The sequence below is a fragment of the Hippocampus guttulatus genome, chromosome 1 (assembly GCF_054856545.1).
Source record: "Hippocampus guttulatus isolate MCC_2025c chromosome 1, RoL_Hgut_1.0, whole genome shotgun sequence".
In the NCBI taxonomy this organism is placed as follows: Eukaryota; Metazoa; Chordata; class Actinopteri; order Syngnathiformes; family Syngnathidae; genus Hippocampus; species Hippocampus guttulatus.
Genome location: NC_141261.1, coordinates 18595924 through 18610410, shown reverse-complemented (window position 1 = coordinate 18610410; position 14487 = coordinate 18595924). Strand labels below are relative to the sequence as shown.

At 42.0% G+C, this 14487-nt stretch overlaps 2 protein-coding genes across 2 annotated transcripts; both read left to right on the top strand.

The window, feature by feature from the left end:
* The first annotated feature begins 2597 nt into the window (after nucleotides 1–2597).
* phlda3 (pleckstrin homology-like domain, family A, member 3) lies at nucleotides 2598–7954 on the top strand. Its single transcript, XM_086116386.1, has 2 exons — nucleotides 2598–3293; nucleotides 6681–7954. The coding sequence occupies exon 1, from the start codon at nucleotides 2825–2827 to the stop codon at nucleotides 3257–3259; it is 435 nt and encodes a 144-aa protein (XP_085972512.1). The 5' UTR covers nucleotides 2598–2824; the 3' UTR covers nucleotides 3260–3293; nucleotides 6681–7954.
* Nucleotides 7955–11533: 3579 nt separating this feature from the next.
* On the top strand, nucleotides 11534–14078 carry tnni1a (troponin I type 1a (skeletal, slow)). Its single transcript, XM_086116374.1, has 5 exons — nucleotides 11534–11663; nucleotides 11752–11883; nucleotides 12660–12749; nucleotides 12842–13018; nucleotides 13346–14078. The coding sequence occupies exons 1-5, from the start codon at nucleotides 11655–11657 to the stop codon at nucleotides 13448–13450; spliced, it is 513 nt and encodes a 170-aa protein (XP_085972500.1). The 5' UTR covers nucleotides 11534–11654; the 3' UTR covers nucleotides 13451–14078.
* The last annotated feature ends 409 nt before the right edge of the window (nucleotides 14079–14487 follow it).

Sequence of the window (14487 nt, the reverse complement as noted above, 5' to 3'; positions counted from 1 at the left end):
TAGATCTTTATGCTCTAAAATGGATTCTCAACTCAAAACACTTTTCACAATTCAGCCATTTGAGTATTAATGAGCAATATCATTAACCGGGACACTGTGGAAAGTCACTGAACTATTTAGTAATTTAGTCTCAGCCGTATTTTGACATTATTGAGAAGTGCAAGGAGTCATATATTGTATGCAGCTATTTCAGCTCCAAAGAGCCAAGGCGAAGATTGAAAAAACAGGAAGGAGTTGTGGCAATACAACAAACCATCAGGTTAAACCAGGATACAGAATACACTGCAAGGCATTTTCAAAGAGGCATGCAGAAGTGGACAGCAGTGTGTGGGGTTCCTTGTGAAAGCAGGCAGGCACTAACTATCCAGGTACAGATGGAGACAATGTAGCCACCGCTATTTGAGTTGTTCGAATAATAAATGTGGTTATGAAGTCATGAAAAAAACACATGCTTCAAATACAGTCGCTGCATGATTTTTTTTTTCCGTCTTGGAGTGACAATGTGTGTTTCACTAAAATAATCTCACACAGACAAAACAGCATAGATTGATTGAGGTCAAGTTTTTGTTGACCATCTGAAGTGGATGACATAGTGTTGCTGTCTTGAGAAAAAGCGTATACAGTATCCATGATTGCCTTTTTTCATTTATTCAGTAATTTTTTTATTTTTACACTCATGGGGTGTCCACATTTCCGACACTCCATTAATGTGATTTTTTTTTTAAATTAGAAAAATGGACCTATGTGGTTTTCACAGGAGAGCGACGATAGACTAGGTGTTGTAAAATTATATACGTACAGTAATTGCGATAAAACAGTCACAGTGAAAATCTATACTAGGAAAGGTACAGATGAAAAATAACATTTTACCTATAAAATAGAGTAATTATCATTTGATAGCAATCTCATTTGTTTTCCCTTTTCAATTACTATAACATGTATTGGAAAACTTTCATTTGTTTGATTCCATTTGTCCTGTCAAATTCAATTTGATTCGCCTAGCACTGTAAAACAAAGTGTCTGACTACTATGTCATTGTTTGAAATAAATATACCGGTATGCACAATTACTCTGAGGTCTCAGGTTTTTTATGGAGGTGTGAATGAATACATTATTTCTTTTTTTTTTTCAGATTTGCCAAACACATGAGGTGGAGTATTTGCACCCAGTATTGGAATCTGATCAGTTTCGGCGATAGCAGCTCTGTTCAGTATTAATCAGAAGGGAAACCGTTGGTATCGAACATCAACTATTATGCTGCACAGGAGAATTAAAAGTGAAAGTGTGACATCGATTCAAGTTGGCAGAAATGACACCTATTCATAGTAAACATTCCTTTCATAACACAGCGCGAACACGTCATGCTGGCATGACCGAATTTAAGTCATCGAAAGTCATGAGTACGATCCACCCATGAAGCGCATTGTGGAACCGGCCCGAAAGGCATGTCAAGGATGTGAGACATCTGCCACTATTCCATCATGGAACATTTCCTCCACTAAAGAGTTTTTTTTCTCTCTTGTAAGCTTCTATGGAAAACTCGTGTTTCCTTCTGGTTTTGTTGAGCAGTTGGCACAAGGCAAAAGTGCCATCATAGGGCGGAATTAGAATTTATCCCTCTCGACAATGCTCGGGGGAGGGGGGGGGGGTGTCTACCAGTGGGTTTTTTGTTTTTGATGAATAACATTTGTTGTGGTGGGAGTTAGGGAGAAGAATAATGCAAAAACTGGCTAACCTGATGAACTGATCATTTGAAGGAAACATCTCAAACATACCGCACAGTGACCCTTGAGGGTAGTTTGACACTTGTGACTTACATCAATAAAGATATGAAGTACAGACGTTTGACTGTTTTACAATATGTCCTTTAGTATTTGTTTAACTTTACAACAGACAGAAAAAACGGTAAAAATGGACCAATTCCACTCGTGTTTGTGTGTGCGTGTGTGGGGGCGGGGAGGGGGGTAAATTGAGCGTCATTGAATGTATGTACAAAGATAAGTAAATAAAATCAGCTGATTTTTTGTTACTATTTTAAACGAGCGAATATAAACGCACTCACAAATACGTTCAAATGTACTTGTAGGCTCACGGCTAGAAAAGAAGCAGTTTCCCATAAATCCACAGGGTACTACTGTATTGACTTCCGCGAGTAAAAAATAAATAAAATATTGGTAGCATTTGGCGTCCATTATACCAGCCCGTTCAAAACGTAAATAAGTAAACATTGTTCATTCGGAACCGTTTTATTACGTCTGCATTGCACGATTTACGTTCACAGCATTTTTTCCGTAATGCATCGGCTGGTCAATACCACGTTGCGTTATGGGAAAACGCTGCGTCTATAGCATTCAGCCTACAAATATGTTCGAATGTACAGTGCAAGCAGTGTACAATGTGTTCGAATGTACAAGTGAAAAAGTATTTGCCACCTTTCTGATTCCTGTGTTCTTTGCATGTTTATCGCACACAACGATTTCAGTTCGTCAAAACAATTTTAAACTGGTCCTCGATCAATTGCATAGAGTGTCAGTCTCGATCGCAGCACGTGACGTACCAACTCTTTGATGTTAATCAGCGGCGGCAAACATGTTAGATGGTCCGGAAAAAGAGCGAGGGTGTGTCCGCGTGCGCTCCGTGAACAGGTGCACTGAGGTGGGCGGGGGTGTTCCGCTTTCCCACGCCGGGCATGTTCCAACACATCCACAGACTACACGTTAAGCAGCAGCAGCAGCACCACAGCGGCGGCAGTAGCAGTGGCGATGTAATCCCACCACCCGAGATGTGGATTTGACCGCCTTCCTGGCGTCAGAGCGCTCCGGCGATGTCTCTTCCAGCCAAAGTGACGCGCGACGGACTGCTGGAGAAGCGTAGCGGTGGTCTGCTGCAAATTTGGAAGAAGAAGCGTTGCGTGCTGACCGACGAGGGTCTCCGGTTGCGCGGCTGCATGGGTCAGTCGGCCGCAGGTCACGCACCCTGCGCGACGTGGAGCTCGGGCTCCAGAGCCAAAGAGTTGCTCTTCGAACGCATGGTGACGGTGGACTGCGTGGAGTACAAGCGAGGACTGGTGTACTTCACCGTGGTCATGAACACCGGCAAGGAGATCGACTTCCGCTGTCCGCAGGACGGTACGGCGTGGAACGCGGAGATCGCCTTGGCTCTGGTCCGCTACAAGAACCTTCAAGCCGTGCAGACTGGGAGGAAGAGACTCATTTCCACCGCTCATCTGAGCGGCACCGAGGAGGATGACGAGATGTGACAATTTAAGTTACTTGAATGAAAGAAAAATACAGGTAAACGCACAAGTATTGATTCGACCCCTAAGTAAAGGTTTAAAAGCACAGACTCTGAAATGTAGTTGTAACCCGTTCAACCATAAAAAGACACTAAAAACGAAGTTGAATTCTTATACAGGCATTTGTAAACGTATAGGCTAAAACGCCCTTTGATAATGTTGTGACCTCACTGACAAAACACATTCCTCCAAATTGCTGCTTTCCCTGCTTTTTAAGTCCCTCGAATTACAAATCAATTAATCGGTCAATCAAAATCTGAACTGTGGCTGACCAACAACCTCCATTCACGGCACCCACGGTTGAGGGAAAAAGTAACAAGCATATTTTGGCCACCCCTCAAAAAAAGTGCGTAAAAGCATCGAGCAGTTTTCATATTTAGGGAATAAAAGTAAAAAGTTGTCAGAAAAAAATAGTAAACAACTGGTGTATGAAATACATAAGTAAAGTAACAAAAAACTTCCCACAATGGGCCATGAAAATGCCCATTTTGGCCTTAGAAAATTCTTAGTACCGATACTATTTAAATGGACTTGCAACATGTGGCCATCAGACATAAACAGTGTTTACCAACCATTAATAAGCCAAGCCACATATCTGACATTGGGGGGGGGGATATGGAACACCACCCAAAAAAATAAGTAAGTGTTACAAAAAGGTTGGTGTAAATGCCTAAAAAATGTTTGTCATGGTTTGGAATTTCAAAAACTTCATAATTCCTATTCTCTATTATTGGCTGAAAAAATGTACCACCTGCACACGTTTTGGTCCCTTGAAACGATGTTGAAGCACGTAATGTACATACATTGTCTCATTTTGTGGCATGTCAATTCACAGATTTTTGCTATTTGCGACAGGGCTTATTGGCACCATCTCCCACTAGTACACAGTACCGTATACTAAAATATTTACTCACAAATGTTCTCACTCAGTGTCAAATTCTGGCCTATTTCGTTGAACATAAAGGCATTATTGTGTTGCATGACCGGCAACAAGTGGACAAAGATTTGCCATAAGGTCAAAGCACTTTTGATTGTTCTGCCAGTCACCATACAACACCGGCATTAATACTGTTGATGAACAAAGATACATTATTGATGATAAATGACTTTCAGACCAGTGGAGTGGACACTTTCTGCAGCACATCTGATGATCTCTCACAGGTCTTTGTGTGTAGGAGGGCAAAATACTAGAAATGTGTTAGGATGTGATCCAACATTGATAAGAAACCGAACGTCGTCTTGGCGTACAAGCTCTTGTATTGCCTCATTAGATTTGGTGGATCTAATTTTGCCAATGGTCAGAGTAACTTGAGACAAAATGTCAACGATAAGGCATGAATACATTTGGTGAGGTGAGCGCGTCTTCGAGCATGTCAAATTGACAACAGTCATCCAAAGCACTGTGGAGTCTGTACACATTGGATGACTATACGTCCTGAAAGACGTTCGACCTATTCACAGACTTATCTCCTTGTTGTATCAGGTGCCAATTCTCACTTAAAAGGATGGAATGAAAACATTCATGTCGTCGTTGAGGATGAGTTGGTTCAAAAGACTGATGTTTTTGAAACGTGGCCTCTCCCTGTCGGGAGCCGCGACGGTGACGCAGTCTTCCCAGCACGCACATCAAAGCAAAAGTCGCACTCAAAGCCATTATTAAGTTGCAATTTGAGCCTGCGCAACAACGTGGGACAACCTCTCCCTCAGTTGGCAGCCAGGTATTTTGAGTCACACACTTGGTCGCGGAGCACATTGTTTTGACACATTAACATTTTGTCGGGAAGTGTGCGAGACTGTCTTTAATTTTAACCGCATCTTAAGGTCAACTGTGACGTAGTTTTAGAACGTCCCAAATGAAAACTTTTTATGTCACAAGTAATTAAACATAATAAAATAAATAAAGCATGAAAAGATCATTTCTATTTCTTAAATTTAACAAAGTAACTATTTTCCCGGAGTGCGATCTTGTCGAGCGACAAACCCGGAAGTGTAACGTCACTTTAAGACCACAATAACAGTGCTCTCTAAGGAAAGTGTACAAAGACGGTTAGAAATCGATTTTGTTTGAAACTTATCTGAGGGGATCCCGGTGTTTGAAGAGTTGAAAAAAGAGGAGGTTGTTGGCAAGATGCATTTTGGACCATACAGATGGTCAGGATGCAGAAAAGGTGCCTGAATGCCTGGACATGGGGTGGAGACCCATCGAGTTTGGAAGAACTGTAAGCTACTTCGGCTGCGGTTACTAACCGAGCGTTATTGTTTGCAATTCGATGCTGTAAATTGCGCACGGCGGGATTACCTACTTGGTCCATGTATTCTTGCTAGCACGCGTTATAGTGCGTTAGTGTCCTACATTGTCATTGCTAAGGTGGTTATGTTGAGTTGTTGGCCACTCCGAAACATTATATCGGCAACACGGTTAGTTGCAAACCATCAAAGATAATTTCATCCGTGCACTGATATAGTTTGAAATATTGGATTCAAATGTTTTCATAAACAACAGCCAGAGTTAGTCATTGATTCTCACTACCTTTTTTTGCAAATTCATTTGAGAAAACAGAGGTCTTCTATGCTTGTAACAAGAACGCCCGTCGACACCGGCGTGAAATTCATTCACTTTGCGAAAACCAAACTGTATCGTTCGAATTTTCTGGTCCATTTCCATCCCCTATTCCTTTGGTCACTCTAACAACTGTATGCCTGAATGTGAACAGTGCATCGCCACACAGCGCTGAGACATTTCGCCGAATAACTCTAACAATGGCAAAGAGCAGTTAACGGGACAATCAACAATGCAGTACTATGGCTGACTGGCACTCGGCATTCTGTAAATGGGGTCCGACGATGGAGATTGCCGAACAAAAGCACTGTCATTGTTCAGTGCGTTGCTATGGGTCTAACTTATGAATTTGGGTGGATTGTGTTGAAAAAAATTTACAGAAGTGTGCTTGAAATAGTTTTAGCTCTAAGTATGACTCTAAAGATGGTTAGCCAAGTTTACTTCACTCTTGACACTTAATCTGAAAGCACGTCTGTTGTTTGGAGTAGCCAGAGCCAAACTACGTTACAACTTTCCAGGACAGACAATTGTAGATATACAGTCCAATATATACACCGGTTGATGAAACTATTCGAATTCCTAGGTCAACCAAGACAACGCCCTTGTTACGTACTCAAAACGCTCACATGTCCATGACGTGCATGAATTAAGTCTGAACTATGCGCTCAGAGGCCAGGAATCTGCAGCGACGCTTCCTCAAGTGAGCCCAGTTGCCCAGTTCCCAAATTAACTTAGTCGCCATGGCAACAGGGTTGTGTAACTGCTGTCAAATGTCATATTTACAATGATATATAAGCACGTGTTCTGTTTTGTTTTGTTTTCCAGCATTTCGACATCCTTGGCGTGAAGCAATAAGAAGGGCTCCGGGGTCTTTTCCAAACGACGGGAAGAAGTAGTTGATGCGTAACATGAACATTTTCAGACAGAGGTCCTTTTCTGTTATTTCCGACGTGGATAACCACGTGCTATGAAGTCATTGGCACTTGGATTCTTTCACCGTGTGTGATATTCACCGTGATATTTCGCAAACCTCTTCCACAAGTCATTTTGTCTCTGCTTTTGATGGGGGGGGGGATACTGTTTGACTGACTTATAAACTACCGCAATACAGACTGATAATATTAGCATGCTTGTCCGAGGATTGTCATGAAGAATAACAATTTTTGCTGTCATTCCTGGTACAATTTTTGTTTCATAAAATGTCATATGGTATAAATAAAACATCACTAACACTATTAGTGAGCTCCAATTTTCATAACCAAGCACATGAATGATAAAGTACACGAACCCCTGCTGAAATCAAGACAGTAAAGGTCAAATGAGAAGCCCGGAGAGCTGAATAAACCTGAACGCGGGAAGCTCAGCAATGTCTCCTCATCAGCTGGCTCTTATTAGCCAGCCTGAGCAAATGATGTTCATTCAAGCATGTTTTGCATGTCACCAAAACAACAGTCTGAGTGTTAGCTGAAATGCCCAGTCCAAGTCAGAATGGGAGGTGGGGGGAGAAAAGGGTTTATTGTGTCATGGATGTCCTTCATTGCACTGTGGAAAACCCCAACGCTGTTGCCACACCTCATGAGTCAGCAGGGAAGTAACGGTAAGACAAGAGAGACATCATGCACGTTCTCTCTGGATAAATAACTTGGGCCTCAGGTAAAAGGACTCAATTTTTGTTCAATGTAACCACTGCCAATATGTGAGCCATGTAAACATACATATCATGACTCATCGCAAAGGGGTGAAGTTTGCAGCTAACACACGTGCTTGTCAGCAATACGATGGAAAACTGTCACCTGATGAGTGATGATCAAAGCTAGAGCATCAAACATTAATGTGAGCTGGAATCAAATTGTTTTGGGAGTCAGTCATTCTTATTGCAACCACTAGGGGGTATCCTCTCCATGTTTCCAGTTCTGTGTGTGTGCTTTTTATATTTTTAGTTCCCACGAAGTGGCAGGGCCACACCGGATTTGTCCTTGGACCATAACAACTTCATACTGTGTTTGGCTCAAGACGCAACGGACCAAATTTCACGTATCCGCCACAAATTACGTGCAGTATCTTTGCTAGCGATGTACAATAAAGCTTTGTTTATCGTTGATGTTGTATTCTACACAACCGCCTGCAAAAGACAAAATCCACAAATTAGTAACCAAATGTTGTATTTATAGAATGCACTCATCACCACCTCACAATACAGTTTTGTGCATGTGATGTGCAGCTTTTAATTTTGTCCAATTTGAGTCACCAGCCACATATTCCACATTGGAAGAATTAGAACTGTAAATGTGTGTGCAAAGGTCGATCTGGTTGAGTTGCATGAAAGTGGATGTCTGAGAAGTGATGGGGAAGCAAACTTAAAAAGGTACGATTGGTTTGCCATTTCATTCACCAGTGTGGTGTGCAGTGTTTTTTTTTGCCTAAGCGGGTGGTTCTCAGAGAGTGTGAGCCAGGAGTTTGATACGAGAGCGCAAAAATAAGCATGTTCAAAACCAGGTTAAAATGGTATGCTTCCAATCAAACCTTCCTGTCATGTGCTCAGAATAATTAAAGAGTTCACCCGGCCCATTGTTTGCAAGAGATTGTTGAATGTTGTGGTCTCCTCCATTTTGTTTTACATTTTTTCTTTTGTGAAGGTAAAGGCTAAGCGGTTGAATCAGTGTTGTTGTGGCATGAACTTTTTGTGACAGTGTAAGAGTAAGCGGCATTGTTAGTCTGTAATTGAGAATTGAACCCACTGACGGCAGTCCTGCATTGCCATGCGCTAAGCATATCTAACCTGAATACCGTACATTGATTTCTCCGTGCCATTCTCATATTTTCTGTCAGCGCGGTGAAAACGCCACAGTGTCTGATGGCATCTGATCACCAGTGACAGTGAGCTGATTGTTTACTACAAAGTTAGCCTAGCATTTGGCACCTCTTACAGCAACATATGAGAATTCTTTCTCACTTTGAGAAATGCGGGTTTCGACCATCGGAACGCGACGCTCCATAAAATAAAAGGCCCAGCTGGTGTGTGAGGGACAGTCGCAATGAGGACCCACCTCAAATTTTCGCCCAAACCTTCTCCACAAAGTTTGAAGTCCCTTTTTAACACTCTCATCAGTAAAAATCATGAGCTGGCAGCATGACTGTGGGCTGTCAGAACCAGATCTTAACGCTGAGGGGAAGCGGGTAGGGGGTCGACGAAGATTAGGCAGTGAAGAAAATAGGGGTGACTAATAATAGCCTCCACTAACAAAAGAGAACGAGAGAGGATGAGATGACGGGAGGTGCTGTTAAATAGAGGGGAACCCAAATTGCTCTTCGCATCTCTGACTGTGTCCATCGTTTAGTGATCACATCTTCTTTGCCTCTTCTGTCACTGGTAAGTTCCATGTACACGATGTGATCCGTATACAATAACAACTAGATTGTGCAGCAGTACCACAAAGTTGTTTTTTACTACTTACGACTGCTACCAATAATATCGATAAAGTTGCATGCAATGTTTTCCATTCTTACCGACCGAGATGTCAACCAGATATTCTAAATCCGTTTAACATTCACCTACAAGCTATGCCGTCACAATATTCTTAGTTGTGTCAATCAAGTAAACCTGTCACTCTGCATGAATATATTTGAACAATTACATGTTTGACAAACAATTTGGATTGCTGAGCAAAATCTGCAGACTGACATGATCTGTCCGTGCACTGAATTTTGAGGCGGATTATTTATGATTTTCTTTGTACAACATTGCAAAGTTGGCTTCACCACAAAGGTTTCCAAGCATCTTATGAGTTATTGTCGGTAAATCCCTGGACAAGCCCAAGCGGCCTCCACAGCTGTCTATCAGATGTCCCCCGCGTCTATTTGGGGAGACAGGCCATCCAGATTCCTCTGGCAAGATAATCCCATGGAGAAAGACAGGGACAGGGGGCAGAACTGGACGAGGCACAGCTATCTGTTTGGAATCTTCCTAAGCCACTGGAACCGTCCTTGGATGCGCGTCGGGGTGCGGTGCGCATCGGCGATGTGACCCTCGGTGGAGTGTGAGGGATGGAGAAGGGGTGAAATAATGTGAGACCAAGTCATCTAAGTGTCAAAGACCAGTCCGGGGTGAGAGAGGTTGGATTGAAGATCAGGTCAAAACAAGTGACAAGTGCACACAAACACGTGCGTACTCACACTTAGAATGTGACGAGATCCAAGGCCGCAAGTCAATGTCAGGAGGATTCCGTATTTCTTTTTGTGCTTGTGGCTTGCATTGGTGTCCCTTAAATGCACCACGGTCAACCGCAAACTAAATTACCAAAATATTTTCTTGTGAATATTTAAAAGAGTTACTCTGCGAATCCATTTGGTGCGCAAACTAAATTACCAAAATATTTTCTTGTGAATATTTAAAAGAGTTACTCTGCGAATCTATTTGGTGACGGGGCATTTATTTACCCAAACCTTTTCCAGAAATTTTACAAACAAGCATTTTATCCCGTTATCAAAAACTAATTGACCGAGTTTGGCCAAAGTAGTCTGTACACAACGAAACAGCAAGATTGTTTCGTTAAGGTTGATGTTTTAGGAACGGTTTCACTTTAAAGGGCATTATTTAAGCCTCTCTGACAGTGTTCAGTATTATCATTATCAAGTAAAATTATCAAATTGCATTCGTCCGTACACGTACACGTGATAACATGCTTACTCGGTGTTCACGTACTCTATTGTATTCTGTGAAAATATATTTATTGATTCTCGTGGCAAGAAACAAGCTCACTGTTGACATTCTGGACTGCCCGTCGAGAATGTTAATGAGCAGGGTGGTGAAATTTGGTGTAATTGGCCTGCTGACGGATGCATTTTGAGCGAGTGCTGCTACAGGTGCATTGTAAAAATGATGTGACACAACAACTGCCAGTGACTGCTTAGTGAAACGTCCAATCTCTTCCATCTCTCCTCCAGGGGATTCCATCATCAGGATGCCGGAGCATTTGTGAGTGATGATGTGTTCTTATAATAGATTATTCAGTCACACACACACACGCACACACACACACACACACGCACACACGCACACACTCAGAGCTAAGCCCAAAATGATTAATACATGCTTAGGGTAAAAGTTCTCCACAAGGTGCAAATACTTGCCATTAGTATGTTTTTTTCCCCCTCATATTCCTGATTTTATAACTTTTGCACCATTCTAAAAAGCAATGTCTCGCATAATGGGCAGCATTATAATCAATAACACATTTCAATCTTTGGATGCAACTGTACTATAAAATGAGATACGATAAGAAAACTTTTATTTGTCTCACAATGGAGAGATTCTCAATTTACAGCAGCAAGTAATTGTGAAAAATTACCCCAATAATCGTGAATATCAGAATTTTGTTGACCTCTATTTTTTTTAACATGTCTCAGACGTTTTCGAAAATCTAGCGTCATACATTAGTTGTACAGTGGACACCCAAATACAGTGAGTTCGGCGGCGAGGATTCGCACATTGGCGTATTGAAAGACCTTTTTCAATTTTTTACCGGTCCACTGCAACTCACGAACTCAACATTTGGCCAGGGTATGAATAACAACAAAAACAAATGAAACGTTTCACAGCCTCAAAAGTCTTGAGATCAAATGGTTTCTCCTCTTGCCTGCGTGTGTCTCTTACAGGCCAGAGGTAAGAGCTGACTTACAGGAACACCAATTCCGAAAGTACAATTCTCATCAACTTAATCAACAAGACTACTTCAGCAGTTACATCATGTCATTTTCCTCATCCAGAGAAAACCAAAGATTTCAGCTTCACGGAAGCTAATGCTCAAGGTGAGAGGAACTACGAAACATTGTTTTGGCCACAGGTGGGCAGCAGATATGTTCTGCAGTCACTGTGTTATCTTTTTGTCTTTTCCAGAGTCTGATGGTGGCCAAGGCCAAGGAGGAACTTGAGCAAGAGATTCTTGATAAAGAGCGGGAGAAACATCGATACCTGGCTGAAAGAGCTCCATCCCTCAACATCAGCCACATGAGCGTGGCCCAGTTACAGGTGCTTAGACAATGTCTGAAATTTTTCGGTGGGGTGGAAAGGGTGAATCCACCTAAGTGAGTGGGGCGTCTTTCTTTATTATTGAATCCATAGTCGGGGTTTCATTAAATAAGATTCACACGTCTAGAACAATGCCCATTACACTAATAGTAATGCAGGAACAAAACTTTAAAGCAACATTTTGCTGGGCTAATTTATTAGAAAATGGCATTTTCTTCGTTCATTCTAAACATTGCTTTTAACTTATGTTTGTTCCTGCTTGTTTCTGGGTCTAAGACTGGTATATGTGTGCGCATTTTATTTCATGAAACCACGACTGCCGATGGTATGATGAACAATGACTTTTCGACCTTCGTGTTGGCTTGCTTTGGTGTGAAAGTAATGATTTCAATTGCCATCGACTGTGAAAATAGTGGTTTATTTTTTACACATAAAACAGATTATTTAAGAGTTCGCATTCAGTCTTTAAATATGAAATTAGTGAAATAAAAACTTGTGGCAGAGTATCAAGGAGTCTAACAACACTTTCTATGGGAAAATGGCAGAAAAATCACACATCAAAATTTTCCACGAGGTATGAGGGTGGCCACAGACTGACAAGGGGTGGCCTTGGCCAACCCTGCTCACCCTGTAGCTTCGCCCCTGGCTTGGACCTGCAGAACACAAATGACTCCTCACTCATTCAAAATGAGAAGAAGGACTATTATTTTCTAAATTTCCTAAATATTATTTACTTATCGTGTGTGTGTGTGTGTGTGTGTGTCTTCGACATGTAGGATCTGTGCAGACAGCTCCATGCCAAAATTGACGAGGTAGATGAGGAGCGATACGATATCGAGGCCAAAGTGATGCTCAACACACGAGAGGTACGTTACCTGCTCCGTACACGGCCATTTGCTTTAAATCATAAAATGTTTGTTCCCGTTTCGGACATGAAGTATCTCCCTTCCTGCTCCAGATTCAAGACTTGGGCATCAAAGTGTTGGACCTGAGGGGGAAATTCAAGAGACCCACCCTCCGGCGCGTCCGCGTGTCTGCTGACGCAATCCTTCGCTCGCTGCTGGGCTCGAAGCACAAAGTTTCGATGGACCTCCGAGCCAACCTCAAGTCTGTCAAGAAAGAGGACACGGAAAAGGTGTGTGTACTGCGAGGTGCAAAACAAAGGTCCTACGTGCTAAATAAAAAGTGTGTGGATGTGTGTGACAAAAGTGTAATCAGGATGCAGAGTTGTGAATTGCTGTGTTGCTCTGGCTTTGTGTGTAAGGGAAGGAACCAAATCCAAGACAATGATGCCATTGTACACAGAAGAGAAGCCTTTGTATACAATTGTGCTTGCTGTTCAGTGCGTGTGTGTGCGCTCAGCCAAAGCATGTACTGTAAACTCCACCCCTGTAAACCCTATTAAGTTGTTATTGTAAGGCATACAGTCAAAAAAGAAATGTAGCACTTTTCTTTACCACAGAAGAGGCCAGTGGAGGACAGTGACTGGAGGAAAAATGTGGAGGCCATGTCAGGCATGGAGGGAAGAAAGAAGATGTTCGACGCTGCCAAGGGTTCAGCACAGTGAACCCGCAACACGGGTTCCTCCCGCGGCCCGTGACAACTTTCTCACAATGCAGCTCAGCTTCTTCACTTCACACAAGACAATGTCCAAAACAAGACAATGTCCAAAACCGCACAGCTGGATTGGCTTTAACCTCGTGACATGACTGTCTATAGCAGGGGTGTCAAACTCATTTTTGCCACGGGCCACTTTGGAGTTACGTCTTCCCTCGGAGGGCCACTACGACAGTGAAACTGAATACATCGTATTATTACTTGTACACAAAACATCAGATTGATGGATTACTTGTTTTGAAATCAGTCAACTGTTTGTTTGATATTTGTGCAATTATTGTCCAAGTGAGTGTAAACAGGGTAAAAAAATGTATTATAAAGTCTCAACGTTATTTATTACACATGACAATTCGACATTTCTGTCCGGATTTGAGCAATGATCATAGATGTTTGACACACATGATTTGCTTTTGCGGGCCACATAAAATGACGTGGTGGGCCGGATCTGGCCCCCAGCCCTTGAGTTTGACACCTGTGGTCTATTGGCTTTACGACTACTTTCATCCTCAAATTTGAAAACTTTGGAGTCATGATACACATTAAGAAAACTAGCATCCTAATAAAATCAATCAGGTTTGTTTGTGATGTTTTGTGTTACCTCCGAATAACAGCCCCAAGTGGACAGTATTCAGAGGGCCTTAATGGTTTATAATGGTGGGGTCTCAAGTTGCGTTTGGCACACAAATTTACAATAGTTTATATACAATAGACACTTACTTAAATTTTCTCTTTCAAATTCAATTCAATTCCATTAGTTTTTAGAGTGGGTGTACTAATATTTTGACGTTCGTTTTTATTATTTGCGGTGGGATGCTTAGTTTTGGTTTTCGTCTTTAGTATGGAGGAAGGATTTGTCTCATAATATATTACAAAAAAAAAAAAAATCAACAAGACACAATAGAAGTGCTGGGCATGATACACCTTGTAATGTTGGATTTCCGCGCCAAATCCCACTATCCACGATACTCGACATAACAGCATACAATA